Below are 23,616 nucleotides of genomic sequence, written 5' to 3'. Positions count from 1 at the left end.
AAGTTTCTACTATAAATGTACGCAGTAGTTTTCTTTCTACTAGTTTTCCGCTTTCCTCCAAATATGAAGGTGGCAATTTTTTATGTAGCTTTTCTACTGAGATAATTGATCCGCAGTAGTATAATAATGTAATATTGTACACACAAACGCCGTTTTAACCCAATCGTCTCTCCCCACAAATTATGAAGTGGAAGAAGACTAGAAGCGCTCGTGAGATTGGAAAGCCAGCTTGAATCGATTGATATACGACCATATCGTCGAGTCAAAGCCCTTCTTCCTCATCCATACTGACAAAGCACCAACCAAAATCGTGACGGCCACAGTTCCAATTGTTCTCCTGTGCTGCCACAAGAAACCAACCGCCTTCTTTTTCCGCTCTTCGTAGCGCAGTTGTCGCACTTGTCTATCAAAAAGATCTATAGCTTCTTCAGTTGTTTGTTTCTCGAAGATATCTCGAGTACTCTTCAGTACACTGATCTGCGGAATTTTCTTCCAAGCCCCGAGCGGGAGTGATTCTGGAGGGTAGTCATTGAAGAGTTGCACAGCGCTCGATATCAGACCTTCAAGATTTAGAGGGCAGGGTAGCTTCGAGAGGGTGAAGTGTAGCATCTCAGGCTCATCTTCAGGGATTTCCAACAGCTCCTTCTTCCGGGAAAGAATAATAGCAACAAAAAGATAAATAGAAACAACTGGTTCCCGAGCCAGCAGGAAGTCAAATAATCGGGCGATGTCACTATACTCTTGAATATCATGAGCATACAATGTAAGAGTCGCTGCAAGCGCAAAGAATGGCTTGATATCCGCAATATGGCGCCGCAGGATAGGATCAGCTCTTTCCATGATTGCTGGGATGAGCTGGAGGTGTTTCACCGTCGGGGAAAGAGAGGGCAGCATATAGTCTCTTATCCGGAAGAGGGACAGCCGCGTAACCGCTGAGGCCGCTGTCCGCCCCCCAAGTACCAGGAGTAAAACTTGCACGATATCATGATAGCCTTGAAAATAGCAGAGCATTGGGTAATGCCGTAACACTTTTTTGATTAGATATGACAGTTCATCTTTCTTTGAAGCTAGCTCTTCGTCACTGCCTATAGAGAAGGTTTAGTGTATGTAGAAGCCCGGGATGCAAGGATACCTACAATTAGGATAATAGACAAACGACCTGTTCACGTCGAGCTGGACTTGGTCTTCATCGACATGTGGCGGTAGGTCTTCCCAGTCCCCGAGCTCATGATCTCGGTCGCTTTGAAGAAGGATAGGCCCTATTCCTTAGTTTGTGAAGTGTGACGGCCATTCATGTTGGTGACTTACAAGCTAATCGTCTAATGTCATCGCGAAGAAAACCACCTTCTGAAGTGGCATATGAGACTAGCGCATCCAAATCGCGCATCTCGCATGCCCGGCGAATCTTATCTTCCTTCTCTGCAATGCGAGCTGCAGCTTCCTCATTTTGAATTCGCTCCAAAACTTGAGATGCACTTTCAGATACAGAATCCTGTGCTGTTTCAAAACATGTCTCTGAGCCCTCACTCTCAGGTTTATCTTTGAATTCAGAACGATGGTCCATCTTTGGCTGGAACTGAAAAAAAAGAATGAAATGATTCCTTCAGATGTTTGTTAACTCATAGGGGTAGCAAATAAAGACGGCAGTCGATTTAGGAATTAGGATTTATCAGTATTTCGTCTGGTAGGCTGACCATGGATGATAAAAATGTATTGCTATTATTATAATTACCAGCTGGCAAGGGCCCCACGAGCTACATGCCAAGTCAGACCGATGCGGGATTGCGTTGATAGTTGACAGCGGGCATCAGCAGAAGATTGACATTTTAGCGCGGGCGGTTTGCATACCGAATGGACAATTGGACACAAGAAGGAGCTATGGAGTAGATGCAAGCTGAGTCTAAAGCGGACACATCACTGCAGGCCTCAGGCTAGAAGCTGCTATGTCCCGTGATTTGCTGTTCATCGGGTTTTATCCGATCCGCCCACCGCCCCAAAGACAGCAAACATGGCGTCAATCCATCAGCCCCTCTAAGGCATGAAGTTGTTGTCAGCCTCTGGAGATACCCTGTTCCTCTCAAACAATGCTGCCATGACTTAATGTCACCGATTCTGCACTAAGAGGCCAGCACTGTGTATTTCGGTGCCCCAAAGGTGGTGCAAGAGTTCCTGTTGAACTTGGCCGCAGCTGGAGACGGACCCATGCGTTTCTTGGCGGTTGTATTCACAATTCCCACATACTAGTTCCTTTGTTTGTTCCGCTCAAGCTTGGATGCTCAAAAGGGGGATGGTCCTGGCCTATTGAATGCATGCTATTGGTACGGAGCACCCTTGTATGGCGATCTATATGCTGTAGTAAGTCCTCAGGTCTACTCGCCTTCCGAGGAGATGTTCTAAGTCATGCAAACAGGTACATTGCCCCTCAGTTAGAAATTCATCTGTTGCCAGGTGCTTGCTGCCTCGATCATCTGCGACGAGGAGCAGCTCATGGTTAAATACATTCTGGTTTCCTTTTCCGCTCGGGGCACGCCAAAATGAGATATTATTCTTATACAGCTTCAACCATGTTACATGAAGAACTTCTTCTTTGACCCCAACACCTTTCTATTCTTCACCAAGTCTGCTCTTCTTTTTGCTTGAACAAATTGTGCCACTGTGTGAGCATCGCGTTATCTGTGAAGGTCCAAGCGAAAACCTGGCTAAATAAAACCTACCGGTCTTCCCTCGAAGAGCTTTACTCACCTTTCTTGCATTGATTCTATTGCTTCCAATAATATTCTATTCGCCACGGTACCCGTCCAGGAAACTGCAAATCCTCCATCAGACCACTATGCCTTTCCCAAGAAACTACCAGGACACTAATCCCAATTCTATAAATGCCTCCCTAAAGCGCCACGGTGCTGATGAGATGGAGATAGAAGATGACTTATTCTCTTCTGACTCCCACCCGAAAATAGGCATTTTGTCTCGCACGCTGATACCAAGTCCAATCGTCCAGTGGATACTACCTGCGCGCCTGAGAAGTGAGCATCAAAACGATGTTGTTTTTATCGGCGAGCGAAGCTTGCAAATCAAGGAAGCCGTGTCCGGTTTCCATTTGGAGGACGTCACTTCAAAGTCGGACTTTGATTCCAATATCATAGCAGCAAAAGCCATCAATGTGGGCACAGAGTTACCTTGGGAGGCACAGATGAAATTGGGGTCAAGCTCTGCACCTGTCAATTCACAGCCGCAGATAGGGTTGCCTCCCCAGATATTGCTGTTAAGTCTCGCGTCAAGAGAACTAGTTTTCCTGTATTATTCGACCTCGAGTGATCAATTCGTCCACCACCATCGGCCCTTACCAAGTGATGTCAGTACATTCGAGCGGTTCGGTCGAAATATTGCAGTGGAGCCAAGGTAGTGATCTCTTTGACTTACTTGGGCATGGCTAACAGGTTTACCAGATCTCGTGCTGTAGCAGTTAGTGCGTCTTCTGATTATTTTGGTGTCTTTACTTTGAAGCAGCCGCCAGTTCTCCAGTCACAGATGGCAGATCACCAACTAGACCCCATATCAGAGGTATGTGCACAGTTATAGATTTCGCCTTCATGTATTAAGCTGCGGCACAGGAACGCTTCTTTCGTGTTGGTGGTGATATCATATTCATGGAGTTTTTATACCCAAGACCGGAAGATGACAGCAAGATTCTACTCCTCCTTTTAGTGGCGCAGGATCAGATTACTCATGCAATATGTTATGAGTGGGATGCGAACGAACATCTGCGCCATGCTTCGCCAATAGTCACCAAGAGACTACTGCCTTTTGAGGACAGATTACCTACAATGCTCATCCCCTTGACTAAAACGTCCTCTTTTATGCTTGTTACAACGAGTACAATGGCTGTATATAAGAACAGGCTAGATCCTCGGAGACAGCCTAGCAGGTATCCGCTTTGTCTCCCTGATCGAGAATCTCGAAAGTCCCCATTATGGACTCGGTGGGCAAGGCCATTGCGCAATTGGCTATACAACCAAAAGCACGACGATATCTACCTTTGCCGTGAGGACGGTCAAATCTCTTACTTAGGGATCGGCAACGAAGGTGAAGTCGAAAATCAAGCGCATCTGGGACAACTTTGTTGTGACGTCGATGCTGCATTCGATATTCTACACTTTGGTAACGAGGGCGGCGATCTACTCGTTGCCGCTGGCAACACAGGAGATGGTGGTCTATTCGTCCAAAAGGCTCGAGATCATCCTAGATGTGTCCAAAGATTTATGAACTGGTCTCCTGTCACAGACTCTGTACTTGTGAAGTCGCGTAATCAGCAGATGCCGTTGTCTGCAGACGTCGCTAGCGATCGACTGTTCGTTTGTTCCACTTCATCCTTCGAACAGGGTGCAATCGTTGAACTTCGTCACGGGATTGAGGCACAAATAGGCTTGGTCGTCTCTTTGGAGGGCCTGTCAGGAACAAGAGACATATGGACAATGCCGACTGGCACAAGTGGCGGTGTTATTGTGTTAACATCCGATCCTATGTCTTCCGTCCTCCTGGACTTGCCGGCTGATTTCGAAGAAGAGATATGTGCTATTGACGAGGCGGATTCCGGCCTGGACTGTGGAACCCAGACACTAGCGGCAGGAAGCACAGACATAGGTGTTATTATCCAGGTTACGGAAAGGGCCATTCATCTTGGAGCAACCTCTGAATCAATGCGGAGCTCTCGTTTTGAGTTTGGTTATGACCAGAGTATCACTGCAGCTGCCGTAAACGTGTCTGCATCTCTTATTGTCGCCGCAGTTCGCGACCAAGGTGGACTGCACCTTCATGCTAAAAGACTAACCCCATCTGGCGACCAAGTTGCTTTAATCGATGTGGGTGAGCCGTTAAGGATGCATTTCGAACCGGTCTGCATCTCTGTCATCACCTTTGACTTTGGGTCTCTCATTTGTGTGGGCGCGGGCAATGGGAAGATATTTCTCTATATCATAGAGAATGAATCTATCACGTTCGTGTCCGAGAAAACCATGGACGTAGCGTATAACGGGGACATATCTAAGGCAATTGATAGCCTTGCAATTGTCAACAAAGTAGAGAACGGGCCGTTGAAGAAGTTTGTCTTACTCTGCGGCCTACGAAGTGGCATCTTGCTCCCACTTGGTGTTACGTTCGACAGTGTTAACGCCGTGTCTAGTATTGGTATGTCTACCTCATATCTGAAGATTAAAGTCTTGCTGACTTATGGTGTGCATTAGTGATAGCCCAGGCGACCCCGCAAAGATTAGGCCATACGTCTCTGAAGGTGCAGAGCAGAGGAGACCTTGCGTTATTAACTTGTGGGCAAGGATTTTGGCAAATATCGTGCGCACATGACAGTGCGGCGCCGGACTGTACTCTTCAGAGGATTTGGATCACGGACCAGAATAATGTAAGTCTCAGTATTCCCACACGCTCCCAGATGCAGCAGCTAATGGCCTCAGCCTGCCTACCACCCAAGAAGTATCCACAGCTTTTCAGTGGCCAACTTTGCGAACTCGGACGTGGAAGGTCTCTCTAATACGCTTTTCTGCATCGCGGACGGACAACTTATGGTTTGCACCTTGCAGCGAGTTGAGAAGACTGTACCCAGGAGAATAGGTGTGCCAGGCAGCGCCACTAAGTTAGCATATTCTCAGTACCTGAGGAGCTTGGTTGTGGCATACAGCCGAACTGAATTCGATACCGACGCAGATCCTATCAAGCGCTTCACGCGCTCTTACATTGAGTTCGTCGATCCCGATTCACAGCAAGCCATCGGCGGTCCTGATGGACTCGGGCCCTGGAGGCCTCATGGAGCAGCCGGAGAGAAAATCAGTTGTATTCTGGAGTGGACACCCAAGAAAGGTGATGAGGAATATCACTTCATTGTTATCGGCACGGCCCGTAAAAACCAACAGGACCGAGGCCGGGTCATTTTTCTACAGACGTCAAGGATGTCATCAGATCCTTCGCAAATCGAATGTAATGTGAAATATGTTCACAAATTCGAGGGACCGGTTTATTCGATCGCACCATTTGGTAACTTTACGCTAATGGTTTCAACCGGGCATGAGATTGTACCATTAGAACCCAAATTCTCACAGACGAGATGGCTTCGGGCAGCAAGGTACCCTGTACCGTCTCCAGCGGTTTCTATGAGCTCCCATGAGCCCTACTTATACATGTCGACTTCGAGGGAATCCCTTATGATCCTCAATGCATCTGAGGAAAAGCTGGTGCTCCATGCTTACGATCGGCATAAATATGACGGGCTCTCCCATGTCCATCTTGGAGGAAATATGCAACTCACACTAGCCTCCAGCAGAGGTGGCCGGATCAGTCTATTGACTGGGAGAAGAGTAACTGAGAACGATAAGATGATGCCCGTAGCATTGTGCGAAGCACATCTTTCTACGTCTATAACGAGGCTCAGTACAGGCACCTGGCACTCCACTATGCCTACCAGCTGCCAAGTGATCTATGGGACAGCCATGAACGGCACAGTGTATCGCTTCTTGACACTGAAGGAGAAGGAATGGCGTTTGCTGTATTTGCTGCATAATTTGTGCATCCGCGACACAGTCATATGCCCTTTCACGCTGAAAAGGAAACGGCAGCGGAACCCAGCAGGAAACGAATCCCTTGAATTCCAGCCCTCTCAGATGCACATCGATGGGGATGTGTTGAGTCGTTTATCGATCCGAGGGCCGGGCTATTTAATGTACATGCTAGTTACGGAAGAGTTCTACAGTCCCTCGACTCCGGAAACTGGCTCGCCACAGGCCATTTATGAACGGTTTTTAGAGCTGTCGAAGGACCTTCTTGGAGAAACCTCGAACCCGGTTGAAGATGTAATGAAGTGGCTCAAGCGCACACTGCATGTGGGATTCTAGATGGGGAGGATCTTAGATGAATTGGAATGCACATATGCTGTACATTGAGAATAGAACATAATGGAGGACCAATGAATTAGAAGAATTGGTTCTGTTCTGAGTATATGCAAGGGATGTATAAATTTCAGTGTGACGGAAAGAAAGAAGCGGTTAATTTCGTCGGCGAGGTACCTTGACGGCCTGAGGCGGCCAACTGGCGGCGTCTCGGATATCAAAGCTCCAAGGATTTGTCCCCACCAAAACCATCCCAAAATTCTTATTACCCACTCAAAGGCACTCGTCGAGTCTCCAGCCTTGGACCTTATCAACCACAGGGGGAAAAGGTGCTCGTTATCTCTTTTCACCTCCGTCTTTCTTTTTCAATTTCCTTGTGGAGGAATTTCGGCTTAATTTGCCACTCTGTTCTTCGACGGCCGCAAGTAGCTGCCGGAGAATCTGATATTCTTGTTCGTGCACCTGCCCACAACCCATTCATTCATCCAACTCCTACACGGGTGGCGCTTTCTTCCTCCTTGTCACTAACATATGTCCCGTAGGAGTACTCAGGGATATCTCTACGGTCTTCTGTCAAAAAAGACGATTCGCCTTGATTGAACCCGATCAGTAGCTCGATATCTCCAAGATGGCGCCTAAGAAGAAGGGAAATAAGAGACAGGAGGCTGATTGGGAAGCCGAGCTCGGTGAGGCTGCTCCCGGAGCCGGTGGTGAGGCCGCCCCCCAGGAAGATGCCGCTCCCGCCGAGGAAGAGGCTGGCGGTGGTGGTCTACTCGCCACTTTGAGGAAGAACAAGGCCAAGAAGGGAAAGAAAGGAAAGCAGCAAAACGATTTCGTCGAGGGTGAGGACGCACCTGCGGCGGCCGAGCCTGAAGACTTCTCCAGCAAGCAACCTGAAGAAGGTACTTTCGATGACGAGGATGACGTCTTCTCCAAGAAGAATCAGAAGGCTGCCCAGGCCGCTGCAAAGGCCGCTGCTGCGCCCAAGGAGGCCGGGGATGAAGGTGAATTCCGTGTGAAGTCTAAGAAGGAGAAGGAAAGGGAAAAGAAGGAGAGAGAAAAGCAGCGGAAGAAGGAACAGGTATCTATCGGCCTTTTGGTCCCGGTCTCGGTCTCAATCCCATTACACTTGTGCTAATTATTGAATCTGCTATCTAGGCCGCTAAGAAGAAGACTGAGAAGCCTCAGCAGCCTGCTAAGGCTGAGCCTGAGAAGAAGCAAGAGCCGACACCCGCCGCCGCCGCTGCTCCCGCCCCCGCTGCCCCCGAACCTACTGGTGGCAAGAAGAAGAAGATTCCTGCCCACCTTGCCGCTCTCCAGAAACAACAGGAGGCTCTCAGAAAACAGCGTGAGGAAGAGGAGCGACTTTTGGCCGAGCAGCAGGCTTTAGAAGAGGAAAGGAGACGTGCGGAAGAAGAGGAAGAGAAGAAGAGAGAGGAAGCTCGTCAGCGCAAGAAGGAAAAGGAGAAGGAAAAGAAGGAGCAGCTCAGAAAAGAAGGAAAGTTGCTCACCAAGGCCCAGAAGGAGGCAAAGGAGCGCAATGAGCTGCGTCTGAAACAGATGCTTGCTGCAGGTGCAGGCAAGGTTGCCGGCTTGGAAGACCAGGGTGCCGAGAAGAAGAAGCCTGTTTACGACAACAAGAAGAGACAGAAGAAGAAGGGCCCAGCTAAACAGGAAGAGGACTTGGAGGCTGCCGCTGCACGGGCTAGGGCCCAGCGTGAAGCTGAAGAAGAACGCCGAAAGAAGGAGGCCGAAGAGAAGGCGAAGGCTGAGGCTGAAGCCGCCGCCGCCGCCGCCTCCGCCGCTGCTGGTGGAGAGGAGAGCGAACTGGACGACTGGGAGAAGGCTGCTGACGCAGAAGACGACGTGAAGGATTCATGGGACGCTCCTACAGATGAGGAAGACAATGCCGAAAAGCCAGCCACAAATGGTGCCAAGACCGAGCTCCCTGAGAGGCCTGCTGCAGCTCAAAAGAAGGCCGACACTGAGGAGTCGTCTTCCGAGGAGGAATCTTCCGAAGACGAGTCTGATGAAGAACAGTCTGCAGCACAGAGGGCCGTTGCTCAAAGGAAAGCCGAAGCCGCTGAGCGCAGAAAGAAGCAGCACGAAGAGGCGATGGCAGCTCGCTCAAAGGACAACCTGCGCTCCCCCATTTGTTGTATTCTGGGACACGTCGATACCGGTAAGACCAAGTTGCTGGACAAGATTCGTCAGACAAACGTCCAAGAAGGCGAAGCTGGTGGTATTACTCAGCAGATTGGTGCTACTTACTTCCCTGTGGATGCTCTGCGTCAGAAGACTGCTCCTGTGAACAAGGATGGTTCATTCGACTTCAAGATTCCTGGTCTGTTGGTCATCGATACACCCGGTCACGAGTCCTTCTCCAATCTGCGTTCCAGAGGTTCTTCGCTTTGTAACATCGCCATCTTGGTCGTCGATATCATGCACGGTCTCGAGCCGCAGACCCTCGAGTCCATGAGGTTGCTCCGTGACCGCCGCACTCCCTTCATCGTTGCGCTGAACAAGATCGACCGTCTGTATGGCTGGAAGAAGATTGATAACAACGGCTTCCAGGAGAGTTTGGCTATGCAGAATAAGGGAGTCCAGAATGAGTTCCGCACGCGTCTTGAGCGGACCAAGCTCCTGTTCGCCGAACAGGGTTTCAACTCCGAGTTGTATTACGAAAACAAGTCCATGGCTCGCAATGTCTCTCTCGTGCCGACTTCCGCTCACACTGGAGAGGGTATCCCCGACATGCTGAAGCTGCTGACCACTTTGACCCAAGAGCGTATGACTAACTCGCTCATGTACTTGTCGGAGGTCGAGTGTACTGTTCTTGAAGTGAAGGTTATTGAAGGTCTCGGTACGACCATCGATGTTGTCCTTTCCAACGGTATTCTCCGGGAGGGTGATCGAATCGTACTATGCGGTCTCAACGGTCCTATAGCAACCAATATTCGAGCGTTGCTGACACCCGCACCTCTGAAGGAACTTCGTCTGAAGTCACAGTACGTTCATAACAAGGAAGTCAAGGCCGCCCTTGGTGTTAAGATCGCAGCCAACGATCTCGAGCAGGCCATTGCTGGTTCCCGGTTGATGGTCGTCGGACCTGACGATGATGAGGAGGACATCGAGGATGAAGTCATGTCTGATTTGGAGAACCTGCTGAGCAAGGTTTCCAAGGATCAGCGTGGTGTCAGTGTCCAGGCCTCGACCCTTGGTTCCCTCGAAGCTTTGCTTGAGTTCCTTCGTGTCTCTAAGATCCCCGTTGCCAACATCTCCATCGGCCCTGTTTATAAGCGTGATGTGATGATGGCTGGTACGATGTTGGAAAAGGCTAAGGAATATGCCGTCATGCTGTGCTTCGACGTTAAGGTTGACAAGGAAGCGGCTGCATATGCCGAGGAAGTTGGTGTCAAGATCTTCACCGCAGACATCATCTACCATCTGTTCGATGACTTCACTAAGCATATCGCTGATTTGACGGAGAAGAGAAAGGAAGAGAGCAAGATGCTTGCTGTCTTCCCTTGTGTTCTCCATCCCGTCGCCGTCTTCAACAAGAAGGACCCTATCGTCATTGGTGTCGATGTCATTGAAGGTAGCCTGCGGATGCATACACCACTTGCTGCCGTTAAGAGCAACCCAACAACCGGAGCCAAGGAGATTATCGAAATTGGCAGAGTGTAAGTCATTTCCCCTCTTTTCTCTATATCCCCGGCGCCTTGCTAATGTCGGATTATAGTGTATCAATTGAACGTGATCACAAGGCAGTCGCCGTGGTCAAGAAGGGTCAACCCTCTGTTGCTGTCAAGATCGAAGGAGCTAACCAGCCCATGTACGGACGTCAACTGGAAGAGAAGGACACTCTGTACTCTAAGATCTCCCGTGCCAGTATTGACACCCTTAAGGAGTTCTACCGTTCGGACGTGTCGATGGAGGAGTGGGGTCTTGTCAAGAAGCTCAAGCCCGTGTTCGACATCCCTTGATTTTGTACGAACTTATGACCCACCATAGCCCGGGGACCTACGATTCATTTCGACAGGTCTTTGATGGTAACCATGAGGCATTCGACACTTGGCCGTTTGCCGGAGTTCCGGGCAGACTCAACTATGGGGTAACGAGCTATCCGACATGTACCCATATGTATAGGTTTACCATATAGCGATGTGATTTCTTTATGTGCCGTGATGATTTAATGTACTACGTCGAAGTAGTGCATGACGTGATGAAATAAAACGGAACTGGTTAGGGATAACGTGTGTTAAAAGATGGACCACGGTTATCTCTGGGGTTAGGCTGGGATGGAGAAAAAAGAATAAAAGTCACCTAAAAGACCTGCATGCATGAGGAATGATCACGACTGGATTGTCCAAAAGCAAGATGTCTGTACATGAAATGGATTTCAAGAGGCCGTGGTCGATACCAATAGTTATGCTTGTTAATGATACTTGCGATTTAGTTCAATGCATTGGATTTCTTTTGACTTCTACCACATGTGATTAATATAGGCGGTCTTTACAACGACCTCACTGTTCCAATAACCCATATTCTCCCATCGTCCAAGATAACCATAGCCTACCCATCTAATACAATATATACAACCACCCTTGACCTTCCCAAACCCCTCCCCCGAAAGGCCCAGAACAGAAGAAACGAAAAGAGAGGAGAGACGAAAAGAAAAAGACGAAATTACTCCGACTCCCCATCCCATCTCTCAACCCTACCGCCCCTATCCGCCCAATCCAACCAACTCCCGTCATAAACCCCAATCCTCTCAGCATCATACCCAGCCTGCACAGCCAACTGTGCCGCAGCCTTGGCCCTCACCCCAGCCTTACAATAAAACACAATATCACCCTCTTCGCCAGCCCCAGGCTTGGGGTATCCAAACCTCGTCTCGAACTCCTCCGGTGTGAGGAAGAACGCATCCGGCTGCGACGCAAGCGGCACGGAGACAGCGGACGGGATGATACCCGTCGAGCTCAACTCGGCGGGCTCGCGCACGTCAACGAGGATGAGGTTCTTTTGGGGTTTTGTTCCGGGTGAGGCCGGGAGGGAGGCGTTGATCTTTCATTGCGGGTCAGTATCACATTGTTTCTCGAGCAGTGGTTCTTGATTGCTTTTGTAGGTGTGATAGTATGGCAGGGGAATGAATACAAGACTAGGGGCAAACGTACATCTTCAAACCCCCATTGTCTGAAGGATGGTTCACCGTCGCTTTTCCATCGGCGGAAGCTCTGTTGCACTGGAGCCAGCTTCATGCGGCGTACGGAGGGAATTCCACGAGCGAGACATGGCGATGGTGCTGTTCCGAAGGCTCGAGTTATTTCCGGGACGGTGCGGAATGATGATCTGATTGTGGCCGGAGCGGAGATTTGCTTTGCGGTGCGGGAAGCGAGCCCTGTTAGGGGACGTCGGATGGATTGTATCGAGGCCATTTTGGGTTGTGATTGGGTTTATGATAGTATGTTGCAGTCCTCAGGATTGATGGAGATGGAGTTGAGGTGATGTCAGTCATGAATGTCGGGGCGTCCTACCGCCTGCTTAAAGAGGAGGATGGTAACAATACGACGGGTGAATCATGGATGGAAGATTACAGTATGGTTACGTAGGAGTACGGCTAAGGGCAGGGATTCCATGGACGATCGGTGCAGGGGTGTACCTTGTCAGCACTTAACCTCAGAACTTTATCTTTGCTACACTCGCTTCAGTTCATACTGAACATAGATGAAAGACTCACAATTATTATTATTCTAGGTAGCGTAATCTAAAAATGGCACGTCCTTCACCGCTCCACTGCTCATGAAGCTGACGACCCTGCATGAATCGTTTAATATCATGTACGCCTGGACGACTCGGCCCCCTATATCGCGAGCGCAGGAGTCCCTGTCGCTCGTCATCGGCACAAGCATGATCCTGATTTTCATCCGTTAAACAAGAAAGGGTAAAACGAAAAAAGTCACCCCCGAAAAGAGCAAAACCCAAGGTGAAAGAATAGTACAAAAGAAGTAGGTACAGGTATAGAAGGAAGAGAAAACGGGTTCGGCCATTCTATCTCCAGGATAGAGAACATAACACTGGAGGGCCAAAAGCCAAAAGGGAGCTGAAAGAAGAGGGAAAGGGGGGGAATTGCGATTATAGAAGTTTAGGCACGAGGGCGGAATGTAAGCAGGCAGTCATCCTAAATTGCATTAGCACTGTGTGACGGGGTCTTTCGTAGGATAAAGATACACATACCTGGGGAAAGATAGTGGCAAACACCTTGATGTCTTCCGACTTGGGGGTGGTGGTGTGCTCCCACGTCATCTCCATGCTGGCCTTGCCAATCATGGCCATCAAGTTTAGCTGAGCGTAGGTCTGGCCCAGGCAGTAATGGGGTCCAGTGCCGAAGACCAACCAGTTCTTGGGGTTCTGCTCAGCAGTGCCGGTGATCCAGCGATCCGGGTCGAAGGAGTCCGGGTTGGGGTACGCCTCCTCGTCGTGGGTTGCAGGCCAGACGGATGGGATGATCATAGATCCCTTCAGCACGGTAATCTTCTCGGTGATGGGGAAGTCCTTCTTGACCAGGTAGGGGACCATGATAACGGGCGGGCGGTAACGCAGAGTCTCCTTCACGACAGCACGAGTGTATTCCATCTGATCGAGCAGCTCCATGGTGATAGGCGCATTGATATCACCGTTGCGAAGGCGCACATTTTCCTCGCGGACCTTCTCCAAGACCTCGGGGCGGTCGGCCATGAGCTGGAACAACCAGGTAGAGGCGGCGCTAGTCGCATCCTGAGATGCGAACAAGAAGGTGAAGACAGTCTTGGCGATTTCTTCGTCAGTAAAATCCCGAAGAAGTTGAGGAGGCTTCTCCGCGGGGATGCCTTTAGCGATGTCTTCCCGATACTTCGCAGAGACCTGCTGGGCCTTGACCCAGGCGTCCATGATACATGACACTTCTCCCCCAGCAGCCATACGCGCCTTGCTCTTGGCGGCACACTTGGCGAACTCCTCCATAACCATATCCGCGGCCTTCTTTCCGTACCATGTCTTGGTGAAAGGAAGGATGATCGGGAAGTTGACCAGCTCCAAGGCAGCCGTGATCAAGTAGTAGTCATCGTTGATCTTCTGGATGACCTCATCGGTCATGTAGTGACCCACAAAGGTACGACAGGAGATGGCGGTCATCAGTTCACGGAATTCAGGCATCCAGGGGGTGGGCTTGTAGCCATTGGCCTTGGACTTCTCGAGGAAGTTCTTGAAGTACTGGTTAAAGGTCTCCTCCTGGCGGGGAAGGTAGCAGGTGAGCGCGGAACGGGTGAAGAGGCCATTCAAGCCTTTGCGAAATTCAACATGGTCCTTGCCATCCAAGAACACCCAATTGTCCTCTCCAAGCAACTTATGCGCCGAATCGACAACACAAGGTTTGACGTAGGCGGGAGAGTTGAAGATCTTCCTGGACATGTCACGGGTGGATGCGATGACGACGAACCTATCGAGGTTTTGGTATCAGCCGTTGTCCCAATGGAGAAAGCATACTCGCACAGTGAATACATACTTGTGGAAGACAGAAACGCAGCTGAGTTCTCCGCTGTCCCATTTGGCCTTGTACTCGTGGAACTTGGGGTTGACCGACTGAAGGAAAGGTCCCATGAATGGCAGCTTCCATCTTGGTCCCACGATGGATCCTTTCTGATAGAAGTACCGGACTGTATTGAGTTCAACTCATCAGCCATTGTTTACAACGGATGCTGCAGAGGCAGCCGGAGAGGGCACAGGAGTCGGAGACTGAAGGACAGGATGGAAAATATTCGAGGGCCATGTAGACAACTTACATTGATCGTAGATAACAGCCGCGATAAATAGAGTCAACAGAGCCTTCCAGACATTGAAATCGCCAAGGAGGGACCCGAGCAGTCCGGAGGGCTGGAAAAGCTGAGGGACAACGGTAGCATCCGCTGATGGGGAGACGAAGCTTCCAGTGACGTTGGCCATGGTGGAATGTGGTGGTGCTGGGAACTCTCTTGCTCTCGCTCTCCAACAGTGAGATCAAGGAGAAGGAAGAGAAAGAGTGACGGCAACCCCGTGGACAGACGCACCACTTCTTTTCGGGAATTTGGCGAGAAGAACGGCCGAGAGTACTAGGAGAAGGGGAGGTGGGAAAAAAAAAATTAATATTATTAGATCGGCGGACGGTTACGGATACATTACTGTTAAGGAAAAAAACGCTTCGGAAACACCGGAGAAACTCCAGACGTAATTAGAGACACCCCAATGGTCTCCACTTGAATGCCATTAATTATGGGAATTCTATCCAAAAATTACGGACGGGAGAGGCATCTGGAGATGCTGGTCGAACACACGCGTGGGGAGCGATTGATGAAGTATACAAAGATTACAATGGAATAGTATTTGTTACTAGCGACTAGGGTCATCCGGGATGCTGGGTTTCTGTTGGCCACTAGTGGAAGTTTCGGGACCCTTACAGCGTCCGGTATTGACAGGGATCCAATACGAGCAGTCCATTAAACCTATCATGATCCCTGTTCGTTACTCTGTACATTGCACGAACTTCCCCCTGACATCCTGGTATTGGTATAGTACTGCTACTAGTAGTACTCCGTATTTGTACCGAACTGCTGCACCTTTTCTGCAGTGTTCATCTCAGTCTATCCCACTAGTCCTGACTAGTCCTAGTTCTAGCGGTTGGTCTCCCCGGTTCCATGATACAATGTACATTGTAAATAACAGTACACACCCTCTCGAGTTAATACTGGTAGACACGATTCTGACTTTTTCAACTGTTTCCCCCCTTTTTTTTGTGATGTTTTGTTTTTCTTGTTTTTTTTTATTTCGAATCATTGGAAGCAAAGACCACTTCGGTTCTAGAATCGAGTCAGGAACTAGATCCATTGAATAATTGTTCTGATCCCCGGTGACAACGTAAGGTTCACTATTGGATCCATAGTTAACTAACCCGAATATTTATTATAAATAAGGTGGAATTATCATAGATCAAGCAATCAATTAATTCAGACTACCGATAATATGTATTTACGGAGTAACAAAATATCACCCAAAACAGTAGATGTTAAGACAGTCCAGAAGTACGGAGTATATCATCGCCTGAACCAGAACAGAGTCTGCATGGTAAAACCCCAGATACACGTGCACATGGGTGGAAATAAATGTCTTGCCCTTACTCCAGGAAATTATTCGAGAAGGTGTCGAGTAATCAGCGAAAAGGTGATTCGGTTGTCGAGATCCCGGACCCTTCGTTCCCCTTGGCCTGTGCACGTGCTCTGTTCCTCAGGCCAGTTAGTCACCGCCTGGGGCAGGCAATCACAACTATAGTGGAATGAGTGGATGGATGGATCCATGATTGCCTGATTTAAATGCCTGATTCAGCAGCATCAGTTGACGAGAGTCTGGTGAACTCTTCGATTCAGTGAAATTCCCGGCATAGGCATTAGCGGGTCGCTCAATTTTTTGTTGCATTCTGGATCAAGGGCAGATAATCATAGCTTCAACCTCGGTCCTTCTGTGTTTCCACGCTGAACTTTTCATAACTCATAAGTTTCTGATCTTCTGAATGGCCACTCAGCGTAGGGCTTAAGCCAGTGGCCAATCAAGATGTCTGGATCTAGAGATAAAACCAAAACCCAATCAGGTCTACGTAGTACCCGAAACTTAGTATATTATGTGTATGTAGTGTTCTAGGGCTTTTGATCTTCTTCTTATCCCTCTTCTTATTTTAGGGCTGTTGTTGTTGTCGTTGTTGGTTCCAGTATAAACTCGAATGCACGCCGACGACATATATTTGCACCAATGCCACCAATCTTACATAGCATGTACATCTCACTAAGCATAAACAAGTGTGCAACTAGCCCCCGTGCCCCGAAAAAAAAATAGAAGTAAGAATCAACAGTAGCAGTATACACTGGCAAACCTGACAACAATGGAATAAAAGACCACTCACTCCCACAGCGATGTGCCTGGCCCAATGCCTCATAGTCATCGGACGAAGAGTCACCTCTTCTTTTATGTACCTGCGTGGAAGAGCGATGATAATCCGGGAATGGGCTAAGGTAATTCCAAGAATGACTAGGTAGCTACAGCGAACTGGTATGATCGGCCCATTACATCGCGTTACGCTTGCTCATATTCACTCAAAGCTTTCAAATTCGAGTCTATGATTTGACTAGACCCATACGAGTAGAAGTAGAAATGTCTTGGACATCCAAGCCTTATGTGCATCAAATAACGAAGGATCATTCCAACTCATACTGAACTTAACCACTATACCCATATCCTACCGTCCAAAGCCAAACCAGCCGCGCCGGCCTCCCTTCTTTTCCTCTGTGGCTGGCTCGGTTGAGGCCGGAGCCGCACCCTGGGTGCTCGCGTTCTCACGGGGGTAGTCAATGTAATTCCATGCGACGTCAAGGAACAGTGGCTTCACTGGTACTGGCTGCATCTGAGGTGGGTATGGGACAAGGTTCTTCAAATCCAAACCGTCACCGGGGTACTCGTGCAGCCGCTCAACCATTGGCCGCTCGCTGGCCGATTTCGATTGCTGCTCGGAGATCTTCTCCAGAGTGACAAGACCGCGGCATTGGGAAACTAGGGCTTGCAAGGTTGACTCGAGGGTCTGGATTTGGTTGCGTGTGATATCAAGCTTTAGCGGTTCTTCCGCTTCGGCGGTGGACTGAACCGAGCTCGCAGACTCCCGACTGAGCGCCAACGCTTGCGAAAACAACGCAAGTGCGTTCTTATATTTCCCGAGAATACTGTGGGACCGCCCAATGGTGAGACACCTAAAAGTTCATGTCAGAGGATTCTGCGCCTGAAAGGGGAATGATAAGCCATACCTCAAGGCCCGGAAGTAGGATCGTTTAGCTCCAAGCTCCTGAACAAATGTAGAATCTGCTGCCACACCGGGTAGCTCGAGAATGAACTCGATGCTCTGCAACGCAGAATCATACAAAACGACTCTTTCACGCAGACGGGCCAGCTTCTTGCCTTTGGTTTCTTCGCGTTTGGCAGAAGCCTTGCCACCCTTGGTTGCCTTGGCCTGGTCGGTCTCACCATGTACGCCGTCATGCTCACCACACAATACACGATTACGCCCGACTCTCCATCCTACCAAAGCGAAGTTGACGGCGGTGCGGGTAATCTGCAGGCTCTGCATCCTTTTATCTCCAGGATCTACACCCTCACCAACAAGGTCGTCGATGGCAGTCTTTGTAGCATCCACTGCATCTTGGCTGGCAATAATGACGTTATCATAGGCAGCTGCCTTGTCCTTCGATGAGGCGGATTTGCCCGAGGCATCTGCGAGCCACGAGGCGAGCCGAGACTCCGCCGCCGCCGCCGCCGCCAGAGCCTGAGAGATTGCGGCATCTTCCAGAGCAACGGTCCGTGATCTCCATGTGATGGTCTCAGGAAGTTGCTGAACTTCCCCGTCCGCAGTTCTCCTTGTTCCAGCAGCATCCTCTTTGAGACAGCTAGGATCCACCTTCTCAACTTCTGACCTGAGGTTGGTGTCTGACGGGAAAAAGCTGATGGCCAAGGAGGGTAAAGGCTTCGATCGTGGAAGCTTCATCTGGTATGCGGCATATCTCAAACTCGGATCAACGGTACCAGAGAGGAGATCCCGAAATGCATCCTTCTTATTGTTTTGACCAAGTGCTGCATATATAACCCTGGATACAGAGTAATCCTGCATACACTGCTCCCACTTCCGTTTCTCCAATGACAGGGCCCCTGAGAGTGTGGCATGGTATGCACGCGCTTCAAGAAGATCATTGCCAGTAGCGCCAGAAGCTTGGTCTTGTAACAAGAGAACAAGTTCGTTTGCATAACTGGCGGATTTATGCAGTCGCGAGATGATGTGACGCCGAGCGGCACCTGTGATTCCCTTGGCTGACGGATCAGCAGAATGCGCCGACTTCATTTGCAGCGCTTGTGCCCATGCTCGTTCTGAGCTTAGGAGTAGGATGTGGACATATCTGGTGAACAATATAAATCAGCACATGTGGTAATTGGGAAGATCGACAAAGGAGCTGTAACTTGAAAGAACATACGCAGCATTGCCGCTGACATTCTCTGCGCTGACGGGGGGTTTGGCAGTATATTTACGGCCCTTGGGTGTGGTCTGCCCGAGCTTCTTGCGGAGTTTGTGCAATTTGCGGGTGGTATGGGCGCGGTAGGCATTGTAATCACCAGCCAAGAGGACCTCCTCTCTCTGGTTGAAAATATAATCTGTAATATCCATTGTGGTAGTACTCAATAGAGGTATCAAGTGGATTGATTAACGCCTCTGTACTAAGGTGGGTAGGCGTCGGACTGGAGAGTGCGGGTTGCTGGCGTGGTCAGATTTCGGCCAAACGAATGACCGGCTGATTTCGCGGGATTCTCTTTTCCAGCATCGGCCGAAGCTCTTTGCTACCACCTTCTCAAAATTTCATTCCGCGTCAACTCCACGACATCTGGTCTGCGAACGCAGTCTTTGCTCCTTGTTATCCTGCTAGGGTTATCAAGCTTATCTCAAACTTTCTGCTGGATATTCCGAGCGACTGTTTGTCAGTATTTTGTGAGCTTCGTGCACAAGACACACTTCACGGTTCGTCTCTCCTCTCTTTAGCACCAAACAGTACCTTGTGGAAGCGCCAGTCTGACCCCCTTCGCTGAATTAATAGGAGACTTGGGACCGATATGCTACACATTCCTGTTAGATTTCGGTGATTTCAGGGTTTGACGCCGCAATCTTTCAAGGTAATGCTGGAACGGGCTGCCGGATGCCTTGAGAGCGCAGGACGGCGTTTCTTCCGGGATTCTAATGGCGCTATTCGAGGTCCAAGACCACTCTATCCAAGCTTTGGGCAAACCAGTGGCACAAGTTCGGACTCCCTGCATTGGCTTCCTGTCTCGCCAACTTCAACCCGAGAAGTCTCGAATACAGTAAATGGTACTCCGCCTGCAGGCAGAGTTGCATCCGAATCACGAACTCCCTTCTTGGACTTTTTATATCCTCCACGTACACAGGAATTTGCAGTGTCCTGTCTCATACGATCTCCGAGAAGGTTCACCGCGCGCCGGAGGAAAAGGGCCATCACAACTCTTACAAGAACCTACACGTCGGGAGCTGCGAGTCTCTATCAACCTGCTGGTGCAGATAGATCAAGCCCCGTTATCGCTAGTCGCGCAGACCGAGAAGATGAACGGAAGCGGGCAAAGCATGAGCTGTTGTCATTGCTAGGAGATGGGAAACTTGAGGAATACGACAAGGCATGGTCACTCTACGTTACTGCAGGCCACCCACTTGATACGAACCCGGCCCTCCTAGCGATCCTAAGCAATTCAGAGGATGATGTCAATCACCGACGGGTTAAGCGATTGTTTGAAGGAATTCCTGCCGATTCTCGGTCCGCGGAGGATTACTTGCATATGGCGAAATCGTACTTGGCGGCTGAAAGGCCGCTGGAGATGAATCGTTTATGCCAGATAGCACTGGAGAAGGGCCTGGGGATTCCGTGCTGGGCCTACACTTTGGCGCATTTTGTGAATACTAGGCAGTGGGATTATGCGCAACAGGCCTGGTTGTCAAAACCGACAACTGATGAGCAAGGGTTATGGGATCATATTGCATCCTCTTTAACCTTTTCCAATGTACCGAACGCTCTGATCGCCTTTGCCACATGGTTGCAAGATGAAGTCACCAATAGTTCAGCACGCGATCTCGCCCGATTCCTACTTTACCACATATTCTCCACGCCGGGGATCATTGTGAACACAGCCACCGAGCCCCTTCTCCTGCTTTTGAAAGAATATAACGCCTTATCCATACTCACCCCTAGGCATTACTTCCGTCTTATGAAGACTCTTCAGTCATCTGAGATCCGATCAATCTTCGTTCGGGCCATTGTGGTGTACCGTAATTTTCGTTGGCAGATGGAAAGTGAAGTGCCACCCGCAAAGCTGTTAAATCAACTTGTGAGACGCTTATCTACCTTCGAAATTACCATTGGTATTCGGTATCTCTTGGATGAGCTCAGCCTGTTTCATGGCAAGCCCTCAATCGATGCATATAAGCATGCGCTTATCGCCTTCTCAAGGGCTGGTGACGTGGTTAACGTCAACGAAATATTCGAGAGATTCCTGTCAGATCATGGGAAGCCCCTGAGTCGTAGACTTCTGACTCCCCTGTTATATGTACATGCGAGATATGGTAATGTACAAGAGACTCGCCGCCAGTTCGCAAGGATATCGGAAGAGTTTGGCCTGGTACCGAATGCTGTATGCTGGAATATCCTTCTCACGGCATATGCTAATGCTGGTGACCTGTCTGGAAGCTTTACCACATTCAAGAACATGATTCAGCAGGGCGTGGAGCCAAGTTCTCACTCTTTTGGCACACTGATGGGACTTTGCGCTAATAGAGGCGATATTGACACTGTCCGTCAGCTACTTGCTTTAGCGAAGCAGCGCCATGTGCAGATCACAGCTCCGTTCCTTGATACTATCGTGGAGGCCTATTGTAACAATCAGCAATTGAACATGGCTGAGAGTGTGGCAGAGACTTGTCTCGGTTTGGATGTGAAAGGTTCACGTGTGAGAATGTGGAACGTGCTTCTTTGGAATCATGCTTTCAGGATGGACTTAGAATCGATCTCTCGGGTTCGTTCGCGTATGGATGCCGCCGGCCTGCAGCCTGATGGCATGACGTATGCTGCCCTCATGCTTAGTTTGGTGCTCATTGGACAGACCGATTCCGCGCGTCGCATTCTCAGGACGCTTCACCGAAGCCATCGCATGTATGCCACAGAGTTCCACTACGCCATCATTCTGTATGGCTATGTAAAGGACCGCAATCGGGACATGGTGCATATCATCTTCCGCGAGATCAAAGAACGTTTCAACCGACCTGGGTTCAGCTCAAGCTTACTTGTTCTGAAAAGTCAGCTTCAGCGCGATTTGCAGCTAATCAAGAGCGGTAATAGTCAAGTGGATTGCGCCAGTGTTCGTCTTGAGAATGCCGAGAAGTTCCTTGCGGAAACTATTGCGGAGTTCGACACCACTAAGTTGGCCACGAAGCTACCGATGCCCGGTGTTGGTAAACAAACGATTAGTGACGCCTTTCCCGCTATGTACTATGAATACATCATCACGGCATATGGCACGAGGGGAGCTTTTGCGAAAGCCCGAGTGCTATTCGATAAATTCATTAAAGATCAGCAGGCGTCGACTACCTCTGAGAACGTCTATGACAAGGCACCATTACGTCTACTTTCCGCATTAATGCTTGCCTACCTAAAGGCGGAGCAACACAAAAAGGTGGAAGAATGCTGGAAGATGGCATTTTCTCGTGCCAAACAGCTAGCCCGACGCCCTACAGTTGATGAATGGCTTTCTAGCCAGTTACCCTCCACGGAGATCATTGAACCACCTCGACCAACTCTGCCGAATTCTGTCAGCCATCACAAGGATATTTTGCTAGATCTAGACGGTTGCATTGCTGAGCGACCGAAGAAGTCATCAATCTTGCCGGCATATCAATTCTTGCTGTCCCGACCACTGTCTTTGTACATGCGCTCCCTCGCCTATCGAAACGAGACCTCGAGGATTCCTCAAACCGTTGCGGATGTCGAGAAGGCAGGCTTTTCGTTGACCACTTATAATTGGTCTACTTTCGTCCAAATGCTTGCATCTTCAGAGAAAATTTCTGATCAGACCGAGGCATTCACTGTCTTTGAGCAAAAGTTTATGCCAAATTTCCCTGGATGGAAAAGTCTTCGCCGAGGATACGGAGTAAAGCCCCCTGGTGTGCCGTCTAGCATCGACATCATCGAAAACCCGACGCGTGGGAAACATCCTAACCTTCTCGGCAAAGAAGGTCGTAAGTATTGGAGCAAAATTCAGCCCGAGTTCATGCAACCTACTTATGTCTCCATGGTATATCTGGCTTCTGCCTTGCTCGGCGCCCGAGAAAGAAGCATCTTTGATGGAGGGGCAGAACTCGGCTCTCTTCATCAAGTGGCCCCCAAAACTATCGAGGCAATCGCCGATATGCCTTATCTACGGGAGAAATTCCAGGGTGTCTTACTCCGACGTCGTCAGGAACAAGGAGACAATAAGGATGATGTGGATGGTCGTGAGCATTTTGTCTGGACTGGCGGCATCCTTGGAGTTGGCGGCCAACGGAGACCAATTCTGGAAATTGATGAAACGACTGGTGAACCAACCAAGACGTATGATATAGCGGAAGAACAAGCGCAACGAGACGATACGTCTCAGGGAGCTTCAGAAGATCAGGCTGGCGTACATGCAGCCGATGCTGTGCAATCTCCCGAGGGCACATTTGCACCTGCAGAGAAGACCATTGACTACGAAGATGAGTATGATATTGAGGCCGAATCGCTGTTAGAGACAAGACGCAATGCGCAGCAAGCCAACGATGACTTGCTGGACAATGAACATCGCGAGAACATCGACAGTAACCTTGCAAATGATTCCTCCACGTTGACTGAGGATCTACTTGCCATGGATGAGGATGTTTCAGATGATGACTATGACCAATGGTTAGAAGAAGCTATTGATGAAGAGGCCATGTCTTTCGAAGAGTCGAAAGAGCGTAATTAGTAGAGAGGAAGTTTGTCTTGCATTGTATATACCAGAACACAAAATGTACCATACTACATATGTATAAGAGATATCTAGAGAGTGTACGAATATTATTGGA

General features: G+C 49.4%; 7 protein-coding genes across 7 annotated transcripts; 3 read left to right on the top strand and 4 right to left on the bottom strand.

The window, feature by feature from the left end:
• Positions 1–103: 103 nt before the first annotated feature.
• BDV37DRAFT_259168 (TBC domain-containing protein) lies at positions 104–1,950 on the bottom strand. Its single transcript, XM_032083109.1, has 3 exons — positions 1,309–1,950; positions 1,137–1,259; positions 104–1,085 (listed from the first exon to the last, which is right to left on the bottom strand). The coding sequence occupies exons 1-3, from the start codon at positions 1,562–1,564 to the stop codon at positions 199–201; spliced, it is 1,266 nt and encodes a 421-aa protein (XP_031937251.1). The 5' UTR covers positions 1,565–1,950; the 3' UTR covers positions 104–198.
• Positions 1,951–2,503: 553 nt separating this feature from the next.
• thtA lies at positions 2,504–7,157 on the top strand. Its single transcript, XM_032080123.1, has 5 exons — positions 2,504–3,399; positions 3,447–3,561; positions 3,612–5,184; positions 5,247–5,413; positions 5,466–7,157. The coding sequence occupies exons 1-5, from the start codon at positions 2,831–2,833 to the stop codon at positions 6,894–6,896; spliced, it is 3,855 nt and encodes a 1,284-aa protein (XP_031937250.1). The 5' UTR covers positions 2,504–2,830; the 3' UTR covers positions 6,897–7,157.
• A 361-nt stretch (positions 7,158–7,518) lies between these two features.
• On the top strand, positions 7,519–10,876 carry BDV37DRAFT_287124 (putative mitochondrial translation initiation factor IF-2; the record flags this gene model as incomplete). The annotated part of the gene is made up of 3 exons (XM_032088052.1): positions 7,519–7,971; positions 8,049–10,573; positions 10,633–10,876. The coding sequence occupies 3 exons, from the start codon at positions 7,519–7,521 to the stop codon at positions 10,874–10,876; spliced, it is 3,222 nt and encodes a 1,073-aa protein (XP_031937249.1).
• Positions 10,877–11,315: 439 nt separating this feature from the next.
• On the bottom strand, positions 11,316–12,417 carry BDV37DRAFT_218742 (rhodanese-like domain-containing protein). Its single transcript, XM_032080122.1, has 2 exons — positions 12,068–12,417; positions 11,316–11,957 (listed from the first exon to the last, which is right to left on the bottom strand). The coding sequence occupies exons 1-2, from the start codon at positions 12,326–12,328 to the stop codon at positions 11,580–11,582; spliced, it is 639 nt and encodes a 212-aa protein (XP_031937248.1). The 5' UTR covers positions 12,329–12,417; the 3' UTR covers positions 11,316–11,579.
• Positions 12,418–13,035: 618 nt separating this feature from the next.
• On the bottom strand, positions 13,036–14,870 carry erg5 (C-22 sterol desaturase erg5; the record flags this gene model as incomplete). Its single annotated transcript, XM_032090295.1, has 4 exons — positions 13,036–13,071; positions 13,128–14,367; positions 14,434–14,584; positions 14,711–14,870. The coding sequence occupies 4 exons, from the start codon at positions 14,868–14,870 to the stop codon at positions 13,036–13,038; spliced, it is 1,587 nt and encodes a 528-aa protein (XP_031937247.1).
• Positions 14,871–16,939: 2,069 nt separating this feature from the next.
• Positions 16,940–19,278, bottom strand: BDV37DRAFT_218705 (signal recognition particle subunit SRP68). Its single transcript, XM_032080120.1, has 3 exons — positions 18,962–19,278; positions 17,747–18,886; positions 16,940–17,692 (listed from the first exon to the last, which is right to left on the bottom strand). Exons 1-3 carry the CDS (start codon positions 19,150–19,152, stop codon positions 17,188–17,190), a joined length of 1,836 nt encoding a protein of 611 aa, XP_031937246.1. The 5' UTR covers positions 19,153–19,278; the 3' UTR covers positions 16,940–17,187.
• On the top strand, positions 19,277–23,615 carry BDV37DRAFT_218696 (putative translation regulator (Cya5)). Its single transcript, XM_032080118.1, has 2 exons — positions 19,277–19,500; positions 19,577–23,615. The coding sequence occupies exon 2, from the start codon at positions 19,656–19,658 to the stop codon at positions 23,514–23,516; it is 3,861 nt and encodes a 1,286-aa protein (XP_031937245.1). The 5' UTR covers positions 19,277–19,500; positions 19,577–19,655; the 3' UTR covers positions 23,517–23,615.
• The last annotated feature ends 1 nt before the right edge of the window (position 23,616 follows it).

Source organism: Aspergillus pseudonomiae, assembly GCF_009193645.1.
Source record: "Aspergillus pseudonomiae strain CBS 119388 unplaced genomic scaffold BDV37scaffold_87, whole genome shotgun sequence".
NCBI classification, from domain to species: domain Eukaryota; kingdom Fungi; phylum Ascomycota; class Eurotiomycetes; order Eurotiales; family Aspergillaceae; genus Aspergillus; species Aspergillus pseudonomiae.
This window is presented reverse-complemented; position numbering and strand designations above follow the sequence as displayed.

Coding starts and splice junctions, on each gene's coding strand:
- BDV37DRAFT_259168 (XM_032083109.1), bottom strand. CDS start 1,564: ATGGACCATCGTTCTGAATTCAAAGATAAACCTGAGAGTGAGGGCTCA. Junction 1,260..1,308: donor TGACATTAGACGATTAGCTT/GTAAGTCACCAA, acceptor ACTAAGGAATAG/GGCCTATCCTTCTTCAAAGC. Junction 1,086..1,136: donor GTTTGTCTATTATCCTAATT/GTAGGTATCCTT, acceptor CCTTCTCTATAG/GCAGTGACGAAGAGCTAGCT.
- thtA (XM_032080123.1), top strand. CDS start 2,831: ATGCCTTTCCCAAGAAACTACCAGGACACTAATCCCAATTCTATAAAT. Junction 5,185..5,246: donor TAACGCCGTGTCTAGTATTG/GTATGTCTACCT, acceptor CATTAGTGATAG/CCCAGGCGACCCCGCAAAGA. Junction 5,414..5,465: donor GGATCACGGACCAGAATAAT/GTAAGTCTCAGT, acceptor TAATGGCCTCAG/CCTGCCTACCACCCAAGAAG.
- BDV37DRAFT_218742 (XM_032080122.1), bottom strand. CDS start 12,328: ATGGCCTCGATACAATCCATCCGACGTCCCCTAACAGGGCTCGCTTCC. Junction 11,958..12,067: donor GACAATGGGGGTTTGAAGAT/GTACGTTTGCCC, acceptor CCGCAATGAAAG/ATCAACGCCTCCCTCCCGGC.
- BDV37DRAFT_218705 (XM_032080120.1), bottom strand. CDS start 19,152: ATGGATATTACAGATTATATTTTCAACCAGAGAGAGGAGGTCCTCTTG. Junction 18,887..18,961: donor AATGTCAGCGGCAATGCTGC/GTATGTTCTTTC, acceptor ATTGTTCACCAG/ATATGTCCACATCCTACTCC. Junction 17,693..17,746: donor TCCTACTTCCGGGCCTTGAG/GTATGGCTTATC, acceptor ATGAACTTTTAG/GTGTCTCACCATTGGGCGGT.
- BDV37DRAFT_218696 (XM_032080118.1), top strand. CDS start 19,656: ATGCTGGAACGGGCTGCCGGATGCCTTGAGAGCGCAGGACGGCGTTTC.